Source organism: Microcaecilia unicolor, chromosome 9, assembly GCF_901765095.1.
Source record: "Microcaecilia unicolor chromosome 9, aMicUni1.1, whole genome shotgun sequence".
Classification (NCBI taxonomy): Eukaryota; Metazoa; Chordata; class Amphibia; order Gymnophiona; family Siphonopidae; genus Microcaecilia; species Microcaecilia unicolor.
In genome coordinates this window covers 39,716,791-39,729,947 of record NC_044039.1, presented here as the reverse complement: position 1 = coordinate 39,729,947, position 13,157 = coordinate 39,716,791, and the positions used below count along the sequence as shown (strand labels likewise).

Sequence of the window (13,157 nt, the reverse complement as noted above, 5' to 3'; positions counted from 1 at the left end):
CCTTGGTCCACGCCCCAGTGCAGATTGGAGGACGGCTGTCCTCGTTTCTGGGCGAGTGGACCACAATAACTTCAGACGCTTGGGTGCTGGAAGTCATCAGAGACGGCTACAAGCTAGAGTTCTGCCGACCCTTAAGAGACGGGTTTGTACTCTCTCCCTGCAAGTCTCCGGTCAAAGCTGTGGCAGTGCAGCAGACCTTGGACAACCTGATCCGCCTGAGTGCGGTCGTTCCGGTGCCAGAAAATCAGATTGGCAAGGGACGTTACTCCATTTACTTTGTGGTACCAAAGAAAGGAGGTTCTGTCCGGCCTATCCTCGACCTCAAAGAGGTCAATCGGGCCTTGAAAGTGCGGCACTTTCGCATGGAGACTCTCCGCTCTGTTATAGCGGCAGTGAAGGCGGGAGAGTTCTTGGCTTCCTTGGACATCAAGGAAGCGTACCTGCATATTCCCATCTGGCCTCCTCATCAACGCTTCCTGCGTTTTGCAGTCCTGGGACGACACTTCCAGTTCAGAGCCCTCCCTTTCGGGTTGGCTACTGCTCCGCGGACCTTTTCCAAAGTAATGGTGGTCATCGCGGCCTTCCTGCGAAAGGAAGGAGTACAAGTCCATCCTTATCTGGACGACTGGTTGATCCGAGCCCCCTTTTATGCAGAGTGCGGCAAAGCTGTGAACCGGGTGGTTGCTCTTTTGAGCTCCCTGGGGTGGATCATCAACTGGGAGAAGAGCCAGCTGCGCCCGACTCAGTCCCTGGAGTATCTGGGAGTTCGATTCGACACCCAAGTGGGCAGAGTGTTCCTGCCAGACAATCGGATTGTCAAACTTCAGGCTCAGGTGGACCAGTTCCGAGTAGCCTCTCCTCTTCGGGCTTGGGACTATGTGCAGCTGTTGGGCTCTATGACGCCCACGATGGAAGTAGTGCCCTGGGCCAGGGCTCATATGAGACCACTACAACACTCTCTGTTGCAGCGCTGGACTCCGATGTCGGAGGATTATGCTGTGCGCCTTCCCTTGGACCCAGCAGTGCGCAAGGCGCTGAGCTGGTGGCTGCAGACAGACAAATTGTCTGCAGGAATGCCTTTGGTGACCCCAGAGTGGATTGTCGTCACGACGGACGCCTCTTTGACGGGCTGGGGAGCCCACTGCTTGGGAAGGACAGCGCAGGGGCTCTGGTCTCCTGCAGAGGCAAAGTGGTCTATCAACCTCCTGGAACTCAGAGCCATTCGGTTGGCGCTTTTGGAGTTCATCCCGGTACTGGCGTTGAAGCCAGTACGGGTCCTGTCGGACATTGCCACTGCTGTGGCCTATGTCAACCGCCAGGGAGGTACCAAGAGCGCCCCTCTAGCCAAGGAGGCCATGAATCTATGCCAGTGGGCGGAAGCGAACCTGGAACAGCTGTCAGCGGCCCACATTGCCGGAGTCATGAATGTCAAGGCGGACTTTCTCAGTCGCCATACCTTGGAGCCCGGAGAGTGGCAGCTATCTGCTCAGGCGTTCTTGGACATCACGAAGCGCTGGGGCCAGCCGAGCGTAGATCTGATGGCGTCATCGGCCAATTGCCAAGTGCCGCACTTTTTCAGCAGAGGACGGGACCCTCGATCCCTGGGAGTAGATGCTCTTCTCCAACAGTGGCCGACACAAGAGCTTCTCTACGTGTTCCCGCCCTGGCCCGTGCTGGGCAGGGTGCTAGACCGGGTGGCAAAGCATCCAGGCCGGATAATCCTGGTGGGTCCGGATTGGTCCAGACGTCCCTGGTATGCGGACTTGATCAGGCTCTCAGTCGACGATCCTCTGCGGCTGCCAGTGGAGCAGGGCCTGTTGCATCAGGGTCCCGTGGTGATGGAGGATCCCTCCCCCTTTGGTCTTACGGCCTGGCTATTGAGCGGCAGCGTCTGAGGAAGAAGGGCTTCTCAGACAAGGTCATCGCCACTATGCTGAGAGCGAGGAAGCGCTCTACTTCTACTGCTTACGCCAGGGTTTGGCGTACCTTTGCAGCGTGGTGTGAAGCAGGCTCACTTTCTCCCTTCACTGCTACAATTTCTTCAGTGTTGGCGTTCCTGCAAGAAGGTCTGGAGAAAGGCCTGTCGCTCAGTTCCCTTAAAGTCCAGGTAGCGGCTCTGACTTGCTTCAGGGGCCGCCTGAAGGGTGTTTCCCTGGCTTCACAGCCAGATGTGGTGCGCTTTCTCAAGGGAGTTAATCACCTGCGCCCTCCTCTGCACTCTGTGGTGCCTGCATGGAATCTCAATCTGGTGCTAAGAGCATTGCAGAAGCCGCCTTTTGAACCCTTGTCGAGGGCATCTCTGAAAGACCTGACGTTGAAAGCAGTCTTTTTGGTGGCTATCACTTCAGCCAGAAGAGTTTCCGAGCTCCAGGCGCTCTCATGTCGAGAGCCTTTTCTGCAGTTCACTGAGGCAGGAGTGACTATTCGCACAGTGCCTTCCTTCCTGCCCAAGATTGTTTCTCGCTTCCATGTGAATCAGCAGCTCTGTCTCCCTTCCTTTCGTAGGGAGGACTACCCAGAGGAATACTCTGCTCTCAAATGTCTGGATGTGAGACGAGTCATCATCAGATACTTGGAAGTGACCAATGATTTCCGGAAATCGGATCATCTGTTTGTCCTGTTTGCAGGTCCTCGTAGGGGTCTGCAGGCTGCTAAGCCTACAGTGGCAAGATGGGTCAAGGAAGCCATTGCAGCGGCTTATGTGGCAGTGGGGAAGGTGCCGCCTATCCAGCTGAAGGCTCACTCCACAAGAGCTCAGGCGGCCTCGATGGCAGAGGCCGGTTCCGTCTCCTTGGAAGAGATATGCAAGGCGGCAACTTGGGCTTCGGCCCATACATTCTCCAAGCATTACCGCTTGACTGTGGCTGCTCGGGCGGAGGCCCGGTTTGGAGCTTCAGTGTTGCGGTCAGGGATTTCTATGTCCCGCCCTGGGTGAGTACTGCTTCGGTACATCCCACCAGTCTATGGATTGATCAGCTTGATGATATGGAAGGTAAAATTATGTATCATACCTGATAATTTTCTTTCCATTAATCATAGCTGATCAATCCATAGTCCCTCCCAGATATCTGTACTGTTTATATTCTGGTTGCATTTCAGATTCAAGTTTAGTCTTCAGTTCCTGTTCAGGAAGACTTCGTGTTCAAGTTATTTTTTCACTTGGATTCTTCAAGAGTTGAGACGAGTTTGTGTTACAGTGAGCTGCTGCATTCCTCTCCCCTCCGTTTTACGGGGCTGGATTGAGATTTAAATTCTGCTGGCACTCCCTCCCGCTTCGTGCGGCTGTAGGGCAGCTTTGTACCCCTCCCGCTTCGGCGGTGTTAGGGTCAGTCAGCTCCTCCCGCGGTTGCGGTTGCAGGATAAGCCAGATCCCCCCGCATCGGCGGGTGTGGTGTCCCTCCCCCGCTCTGCGGGGATGAGCTGGACGGATTCCCCTCCCCCACTTGTGTGGGGATGAGCTGGGTTAATTCCCCTCCCCCGTTTCGGCGGTGGTGAGCTGGGCAGAGTGTCCCTTTGTGGGTGTAATTCTCTAAGTGCTGAGTCCTGCGGATGGAGCTTTGATATCGACATACTGAGGAGTTTCCGGCAGCACATGACCACATATAGGGAGGCAAAAGGATTGCTCTCTATCTCCACCTGCTGGTAGATGGACACAACCCACCAGTCTATGGATTGATCAGCTATGATTAATGGAAAGAAAATTATCAGGTATGATACATAATTTTACCTTATCTAGTTTTGGCTTGAGCGGCATATAAGAAATAAATGTAATAGGGAATTAATATGATAAGGAGCAAAAAAAAAAAATTTAAAAAGCTGTTTCCAAGGGGGTTGGTGTAAAGTCTTGGCAATCCAATGTCCAATCCCCAATATACCACAATAAGCAGGCGTAATTGTAGGGTTTCAGAAAGGACTCTTGCAGTGGCATTGGTATGCGCAGCTGGTAAAAGGATGGATGGGTTTTTTTTTGTTTTTACAGAAATGGCCATGCGGTAAGGGCTCCCTTGCTAACCTGGCAGTAACTGGGCAGCATGCAGTCCTGCCTAATTACTGCCTGGTAAGTCCCCCTGCGCTAAAAAAAAGTATTTTTTGAGCACTGGAAATGGTAAATGACACACCGGCACTACCACCAGGTTCCTGCGGTAGCCCAGTGGTAGGGCCAATTTGCCACGGTAGCCATGCTGCAGCTTTGTAAAAGGGCCCCTAAATAATTAAGCAAGAGCAAATCTTTTTTGAGCAGATGGATAGGTAGAATCTGCAAGGTGTAGAGCCACCAAGGGAAAAGTACTATACGAAAGAGTCTGATCTTCCCAACCAAAGATAATGGCAGCTCCATCAAACTCTCAGGAGCCCATTCAGCCAGAGTTGTTGCAACATCTTGGGCAGAATTGCAAGCCATTTCTCCACCTAAAATTTTGTAGTGTGACCATTTGGTCTTCACTGCACTCTTTTCCCCAAATACAACAGATTAGATGTTTATGCTGGGGGTGTGTGTGCTATTTTTGGGGCTAGTGTCTTGGTGGCCGAGGTCTTTGTGTCCTGTCTGGTTTGAGGATTGCTTTGCTACATCCCATGCATTATGGACTGGTCTGGTGGATAAAAGGGAACATAAAATTTAGTCTTACCTTCTAATTTTCTTTCCTTGAATCCAGCCAAACCAGTACAGATATCCACCGTGTTAGGCTAGTTTTTTTTCCTTTTCAGTTTTTGTTTTTATTTTTTCCCTCCCTATTTGTCAGTGTGAAGGGTATGGTAACTCACTGGTTCTTGCTCAGGAATCTCTCCAGTGGAAATAGTTCCTGCTTAGTACTTTGGATTACTTCATACAGTTCAATTTGTTTGGGAGGGGTATTGTTTCTACTTTGCTTTGTTACAAAAATACTGATGACCTGATGCTGAGTGGAATCATCTTCTAGGACAGAGCTGACAGCTTGTTATGATTCTGTGTCCATCTGCTAGTCAAGGGGCACAACTCATCGATTCGAGGTTGCTTTGCTTGGACTCAAGGAAAGATGATTATAGACAGTGCTTTTTTTGTGCCAGTATGCGCAGGTACGACGTACTGGCACCTTTTTCCTGAGGTCCGCCTCACCTGCCCGCTCCCTTCTGTTCATGCACCCGTGCTCCCTGAGTTGAAATCTTTTGTATACTTGAAGTCACGGAGAAGCGGCAGCGAAAGCAGCAGGCAGGTTTGGCATCCTCGTCGCTTCCCTTCCCTCTCAGCGCGTCCCGCCTTGCTCTGATGTAATTTCCTTTCCGCGAGGGCGGGACGTGCTGAGAGGGAAGGGACGCGAAGCAACGAGGATGCCAAACCTGCCTGCCTGCTGCTTTCATTGCCAGTTCACCACGACTTCGGGTAAACAAAAAATTTCAACTCAGGGAGCACAGGTGCACGAACCGAAGGGAGCGGGAAGGCAAGGAAGAGAGAATTGCTGGACATGGATAGGAGGTGAGGGCAGGGGAGAGAAGAATCGCTGGACATGGATTGGAGGGGAGGACAGGGAAGAGAGAAGAATCGCTGGACATGGATGGGAGGGGAAAGCAGGGAAGAGAGAATTGCTGGACATGGATAGGAGGACAGGGCAGGGAAGAAAGAATTGCTGGACATGGATAGGAGGGGGGAGGGCAGGGAAAAGAGGAGAATCGCTGGACATGGATGGGTGGGGAGGGCAGGGAAGAGAGAATTGCTGGACAATGGATAGGAGGGGAGGCAGGGAAAAGAGGAGAATCGCTGGACATGGATGAGTGGGGAGGGCAGGGAAGAGAGAATTGCTGGACATGGTTGGGAGGAGAGGACAGGGGAAGTAGAGAATCACTGGACATGGATGGCAGGGGAGGACAGGGGGCAGAGGAGAATCGCTGGGCATGGATGAGAGGGGAGGGCAGGAGGCAGAGGAGACTTACTGGATATGGATGGGAGGGGAGGTAAGCGAAGAGAGATTTGCTGGACATGGATGGAAGGGGAGGGCAGGAGAGAGGAGAATTGCTGGACATGGGAGGGGAGGGCAGGAGAGAGAGGAGACATGCTGGAAATGGATGGAGGGGAGGGAAGACAGGAAGGAGATGCACATGGATGGGAGGGGAGGGCAGGGGAGAAAGGAGAAATGCTGGAAATGGATGGAGGGGAGGGAAGACAGGAAGGAGATGCACATGGATGGGAGGGGAGGGCAGGGGAGAAAGGAGAAATGCTGGAAATGGATGGAGAGGAGAGCAGTAGATAGAGGAGAATTGCTGGACATGGATGGATGGCTGGAGGGGTTGGCAGGGAGATAGGAGAAATGCTGGACTTGGATGGAAGAGAGGGGAGAGAGAATTATTGCTTTATATGGATACAGGGGCGGGAACAGAGAGGAGAAGTGCTGGACATAGATGGAGGAAAAGTGCTGGACATGGATGGAGGGGACGAAAGAAAAAAGAAGAAAATGCACATGGATGGAGATGAGGGAAAGGGAAGAGAGGAGAAACTGCACATGAATGGAGAAAATAGGCAAAAGCTGGATCCACATTATACCTCCTCCAGTCAATTCCATGGAGGAGGACCCAGCTTTTACTTATAGATGTAGTGCAAGAAATGAAGAAGAAAGGAGGAAAGTAAAGAAATAAATGGAAAGGAAGCCCTGGAAACAGAGTTAAGAGAACAGAGAGCAGCAGAATCAGAGGGGTGGAGCCATAGATGGTGACCCCGCTCATAATGAGTACCCGCACCTTTTTTTCTACAAAAAAAGCACTAATTATAGATAAGTCCAAATTTACCTTGAGAATTCTCCTCTCTTGCTTTTCTGTCAAAATATACATATTGAGATCATTCTGGTTTTTTATATTGCTTTTTTTCTGCCTGCTTGACCACCTTAATTTCATCTCTTAAGTTCTATTGTTCATTTGTGCACAGAAGTACTTCACCCCCTATATTGTACCACCCCATTGGGTTTTTGTAGTCCAAATGCATGATTTAGCATTAAATCTTAGCTGCCAAATTGTAGACCATTTTTAGGCTTTGCTAGATCTCTCCATATGTAAGTAGCCACTTCTACATGTAAATAACTAGAACATCACCATTTATGCAACTTCTCACTTAGGTAGCTCTTTGTAGAATGATGTCCATAGTGGCTGGCTTTGATGCACAGGCTAGGTATTTTGGGAGGAAGGGGCTGAAATCCATGGACAATTGCAAATAAAGGCCCATGGTAGTAGTATCCCAGAATTCAGCTGGAGGCTTACACAAGCACGAAATAACTATGCTGGTCAAAAACAAAACAAGCAACCAAAAAAAAAACCCCTTTGCTAAGCAGATCTATTTCTACTATGCAGTATTATCATCATCCTTCATGTAGATTTGCTTTTTATAGCATTAATTTGATCCCAGCTGCACTCCTTGCCAGGTCTTAGCAGCAAGTGCAACTCCTTCAGATTTTACTTCCAGTGTATATTGGTGTTTTAAGGCCATGGAATATCTATGTTCTTGTATATGTGACTGAGGAGAGGGGTATTCTGCTGATATGTAGTTTTGGTGTAGAAAATCCTGTTATGTTTTCCCAACAAGAGACGTGCTGGTATTCTAGGAATTGGTGTAATATTTGGAATGCTGCCTATTTATATGTTTGGCTGATGACAAGAGTGTGGCTACTGTAGGAGCAGAACCATGGATAGTTACTCCACCCCCAAAGGTTGGCTGTGCATGGCTGCCTAAAACTAATTAACATATTTCATTGGTAGAGCTAGTGATTAGCTAATTAACACGTGCTTCAGTATTGATTGGAACCCATTGTTACAAGAACTTAAACTACTGCAAGCATGACAGTGATAAAATGACTACTTGGTGGTGGACTGCTGCTGTTTAAAAAAAAATAAAATATATATATATATATATATATACAGTGCACATTCTGGTTATGTGCAATACCTTGAGCCTCTGTTTTTACAACATCCCTCATTCTTTCCTGTCCAAGTAAAGTTCTAATTCTGCTTGAGCCACCCATCCTACCTAATCGACTCTCAGGTTTATGATGCACAATTGCTGTGCGGTACGGCAGTTATATATCATAAAACTGGGAGCCAGTGAAGTAGGAGTAGGCGGTCCTGCTTCTCTCATCTGTCTCCTTCATTGGCTCAAAGCTTGTGATGCACAGCAGCACAGATCATGTGGCTCTGAATGAAGAAGGGCAGATGACTGCAATTTTCTTCCTTGCACTGGTCATGCGGCTCTGAGTGAAGGAGGAAGATGCCCGCCATTTTCTTTCCTTCCCATGCCGTGGGCTCTAAAATACAACATACAAGTTCAAAATCAGCATGACGAAAAACAAAATGCAGATGAGATGGGTGCACTGAGATGTGTGGCAAATGTTCTACTGGGCATCATGAAAGATTAATGCAGATAAAACAGGTCGTTATTGGAGAGCTATTCCAGATGGGACACTGGCATTCTGATGGGCACAATGGACAATGATGAAAACACTGGCAAGTGAGCTGCCAAAATGGCTTGCAAGCTTAGCCTACTGGACTCGCTACACATGCAGAAGGAGGCTTGGTGTCATGTTACCCAGAGTACAGTTTCCAACTGCTACAGACAGGCTAGCTTTATGAAATAATGCTATGATGATGAAAATCCTATATCCACGAATAATCTCCCAGCTAGAATGACTGCTATGTGGCAGTTGATGATGACATGCAGACATCTGCCAATAAAAATGATAAAGAGATTTGCTCAGAGTTGTAGTCTGTGACTGAGGATGCTGGAGACACAGATGATGAGTCAATGGGGGTGGAAGTTGATGAGCGTGAAGCTAGACCCACTGTGACATTTTGCTGCTGCATTACAAAGCTTGGACATTTTGACAGCTTATCTAGAGGGTAATGGGTGCCAGAGTTACGAATATTAAATGACCTGCTGGATTTTGTCTACTGCACAAATAGACAAAACACTGTACAGAAAACAATTGAAGATTTTTTTTAAATTTCATTTAACAGGCACTAGTTTTGTGTAACAAAAATTTTATGCTTTATTGATTTTTGTTTTTTTAGAAAATTGGCTATGCCTTACAACATTTTGCTGTGATGGATAATTGTTCACTGTCCAATACCAGTAATAAATAAGTTACACTACACTTGCTCTGTGTGATTACTTAAATAATGTTTTGAATATGGTAACTTCAGTTATGTGCATGCTCCGGATAAGTGCAAGTGAAATTTCAGTCCGAAGCCCTTGCACTTAAGCGGAGTTCACTGTACTGCCTTTCTGTAGTACAATCAAAGCAGTTTACATATTCCATTCAAATAATTTCTCTGTCCCTAGTAGGCTCACAATCTAAGGTTTTTTTCCTGGGACAATGGAGGGTTGGGTGACTTGTCCAGGGTCACAAGGAGCTGCAGTGGGAATTGAACCCAGTTCCCCAGGTTCTCAGCCCACTGCACTAACCTTTAGGCTAATCACTTTTGCAAATGACTGTGCTAATGCATATACTCCTTCTGGTCCTTGAAACTAGATCGCAGTCTTTCCACATCTATCTGGAGGATATCATCAACTACAGATGGGAATTGGAGGAAGGGAAACCAAATCCTCTGAGGAATGCCCACTTCCAGGATCTGCCACTGCGCACCCAGGTGGAGCTCCTGCACCGCCTGTGCGATTACCGCTTGGATGCTGATGATGTCTTTGACCTCCTGAAGGTGCTGTACCCTATAGCTTATCTCTGCTTTGTCTAAGATTGTATTTAGGTTCTGTGCATAGAAGCCCAGAAGGGAAAGTGCAAAACGATGTGTAAAACGCATTTGGTCTTTATTTAGTTGTATTAGATAATTGCTCAAGGAAAAATCATACATTTATATTTAGATACTTCACAAGGGTAGGACAAACCACACAGCTGTCCTGTTTTCTGGTGAAATTTTTCAAGGAAGTGATTCCATTTGCATTTTAACACTTGATTGTCTAATTGCACCACTTGCCTCTCCCTTATGTGGTAGGTTAATATTTCATGATTTCATGAATGTATACACCTTGCTTCTCATTCATATTTTCCCTATCTCAATAATTTGTACCTCCTTTTAGTCCAGACCAGTCCAGACACAACCCATCTACCAGCAGATGAAGAAAGAGAAAAAGTAGTTCCAAATAAGTTGCCCCTTAAGGTTATTGTTCAGCTTGGAATGTTCAGTTTAATTTTCTCTATCTCCAAGCGAATGGTAGCAGATCATACAGCTACTTGTCTGTCAGTTCCTAACCTGGTTTGTCAGGGTGTCAGTTGAGCAGGGGGTTGTTGCTGGCCTGATTAGCTCAAGTCATGTTTCCAAGTCCTTACTGAGCTTGGATGATACTTAGTGGACCCAGGTCTCCCCCCCCCCCCCCCCCCCCCCCACAAGCTACATTCTAGCTGCACTGTAGCTATTCTCCTGTTCTGAGGAACAATTATATGGAGCAAAGTGTGATGAAGATTTGTCATTTTCTTCACTATTGCCTGTTACACCTTTCTGAAGCCATTACTTCTAGCAGATTTGAGGTTTATATTTAATTCCTCTTCCGATGGGGTGTTTGCTGAGGTAAGTGCTATTTTATTGTACGTTTTTGATTGACTGAGGCTTCTGTGCGTTTGGAATGGTATTTTTCTTTTAGTCCAGCTTCCAAGTTCCATTGAGCGGAGAAACGTTTCTGTTTCCTGACCTTTATTTGTGGCTACTAGTGCCACTGGCCGATGTTTTTCAGCCAACATCATACCCACTATACCCAACTTCAATAGACTGTCCAGATACAATACATCTCACCAAACTAACAACAACCGAAACAACGGAAGATCTCCAATACGCGGACAAAATCAACACAAAGGAAAGAAAGGAGACAGTAAACCCACACTACAGGAAAATAGACAACTAATAAAAATCAACATAAATTTGAACTTAAATGACCCTTACCAAATAATTCAAGTGGGATACATAAACGCCAGATCAGTAGTTAACAAAGCAACAATAATAACTGACTGGATCACATCAGAAAATTTGGACCATCAGTGAAACCTAGATCCACGATCAAAAGGACCCCATAATTTTAGATGTATGCCCCCCAGGTTACAAAATCACTCACTGGACTAGAAAGGAAAAACGAGGCAGAGGGATAGCACTAATCCATAGATCCCACTTCACCTTAGTGGAGCGCATGATCTGGTGAGGGACGTTATGGTACTGGGGCCGCTTGATAACAGTGACCATAATATGATCAGTTTTGACATCGACCTTGAAGTAACTGTACACAGAAAGTCAAATACGTTAGCGTTTAACTTTAAAAAAGGAGACTATGATAAAATGAGAAGAACGGTAAAAAAAAAAACTTAGGGGGGCAACTGAGAGAGTAAAAACTGTACAACAGGCGTGGACGTTGTTCAAAAATACCATCCTGGAGGCCCAGGCCATACATATTCCGCAAATTAGAAAAGAAAGACGGAAGTCCAAAAGACACCCGGCCTGGTTGAAAAGTGAGGTGAAGGAAGCTATTAGGGCTAAAAGAAACGCCTTCAGAAAATGGAAGAAGGAACCGTCTGAAAATAACAAGAAACAGCATAAGGAGTGTCAAAGCAAATGCAAGGCGCAGATTAAGAAGGCCAAGAGGGAGTATGAAAAAAAGATAGCATTAGAGGCAAAAAAACATAGTAAAAAATTTTTTCGGTATATTAAAAGCAGGAAGCTGGCAAAAGAATCGGTTGGGCCGCTGGATGACCGAGGGGTAAAAGGGGCGATCAAGGAAGACAAAGACGTAGCGGAGAGACTGAATGAATTCTTTGCTTCGGTCTTCACCGAGGAAGATTTGGGTGGGATACCGGTGTCGGAAATGGTATTTCAAGCGGACGAGTCGGAGAAACTTACTGACTTCACGGTAAACCTGGAGGACGTAATGGGGCAGTTCGGCAAACTGAAGAGTAGCAAATCTCCTGGACTGGATGGTATTCATCCTAGAGTACTGATAGAACTGAAAAACGAGCTTGCGGAGCTACTGCTAGTGATATGCAACTTATCCTTAAAATCGAGCGTGGTACCGGAAGATTGGAGGGTGGCCAATGTAACGCCCATTTTTTAAAAAGGCTCCAGGGGAGATCCGGGAAATTATAGACCGGTGAGTCTGACGTCGGTGCCTGGGAAAATGGTAGAGGCTATTATTAAAAACAAAATTACAGAGCACTTCCGAGGACATGGATTACTGAGACCAAGTCAGCATGGCTTTTGTGTGGGGAAATCTTGCCTGACCAAATTACTTCAATTCTTTGAAAGAGTGAACAAACATGTGGACAAAGGGGAGTCAGTTGATATTGTGTATCTGGATTTTCAAAAGGCGTTTGACAAGGTACCTCATGAAAGGCTACAGAGGAAATTGGAGGGTCATGGGATAGGAGGAAATGTCCTATTGTGGATTAAAAACTGGTTGAAGGATAGGAAACAGAGAGTGGGGTTAAATGGGCAGTATTCACAATGGAGAAGGGTAGTTAGTGGGGTTCCTCAGGGGTCCGTGCTAGGACCGCTGCTTTTTAATATATTTATAAATGATTTTATAAATAACTAGCGAGGTAATTAAATTTGCTGATGACACAAAGTTATTCAAAGTCGTTAAATCACGACAGGATTGTGAAAAATTACAAGACTGGGAGACTGGGCGGCTAAATGGCAGATGATGTTTAATGTGAGCAAGTGCAAGGTGATGCATGTGGGGAAAAAGAACCCGAATTATAGCTACGTCATGCAAGGTTCCACGTTAGGAGTTACGGACCAAGAAAGGGATCTGGGTGTCGTCGTCGATAACACACTGAAACCTTCTGCTCAGTGTGCTGCTGCGGCTAAGAAAGCGAATAGAATGTTGGGTATTATTAGGAAAGGTATGGAAAACAGGTGTGAGGATATTATAATGTCGTTGTATCGCTCCATGGTGCGACCGCACCTTGAGTATTGTGTTCAATTCTGGTCGCCGCATCTCAAGAAAGATATAGTAGAATTGGAAAAGGTGCAGCGAAGGGCGACTAAAATGATAGCGGGGATGGGACGACTTCCCTATGAAGAAAGACTAAGGAGGCTAGGGCTATACAGCTTGGAGAAGAGACGGCTGAGGGGAGACATGATAGAGGTATATAAAATAATGAGTGGAGTGGAACAGGTGGATGTGAAGCTTCTGTTCACGCTTTCCAAAAATA

The 13,157-nt window shown here is 46.9% G+C and overlaps 1 protein-coding gene across 1 annotated transcript in view; it reads left to right on the top strand.

Annotated features, from left to right (window-relative positions):
- Window positions 1–13,157, top strand: part of LOC115478017 (cat eye syndrome critical region protein 2-like) — a 321,056-nt gene that overhangs the window by 194,439 nt on the left and 113,460 nt on the right. Inside the window, exon 3 of the mRNA XM_030215212.1 lies at window positions 9,480–9,663. Coding sequence (XP_030071072.1) covers window positions 9,480–9,663 — 184 coding nt within the window. The remainder of the gene's footprint in view (window positions 1–9,479; window positions 9,664–13,157) is intronic.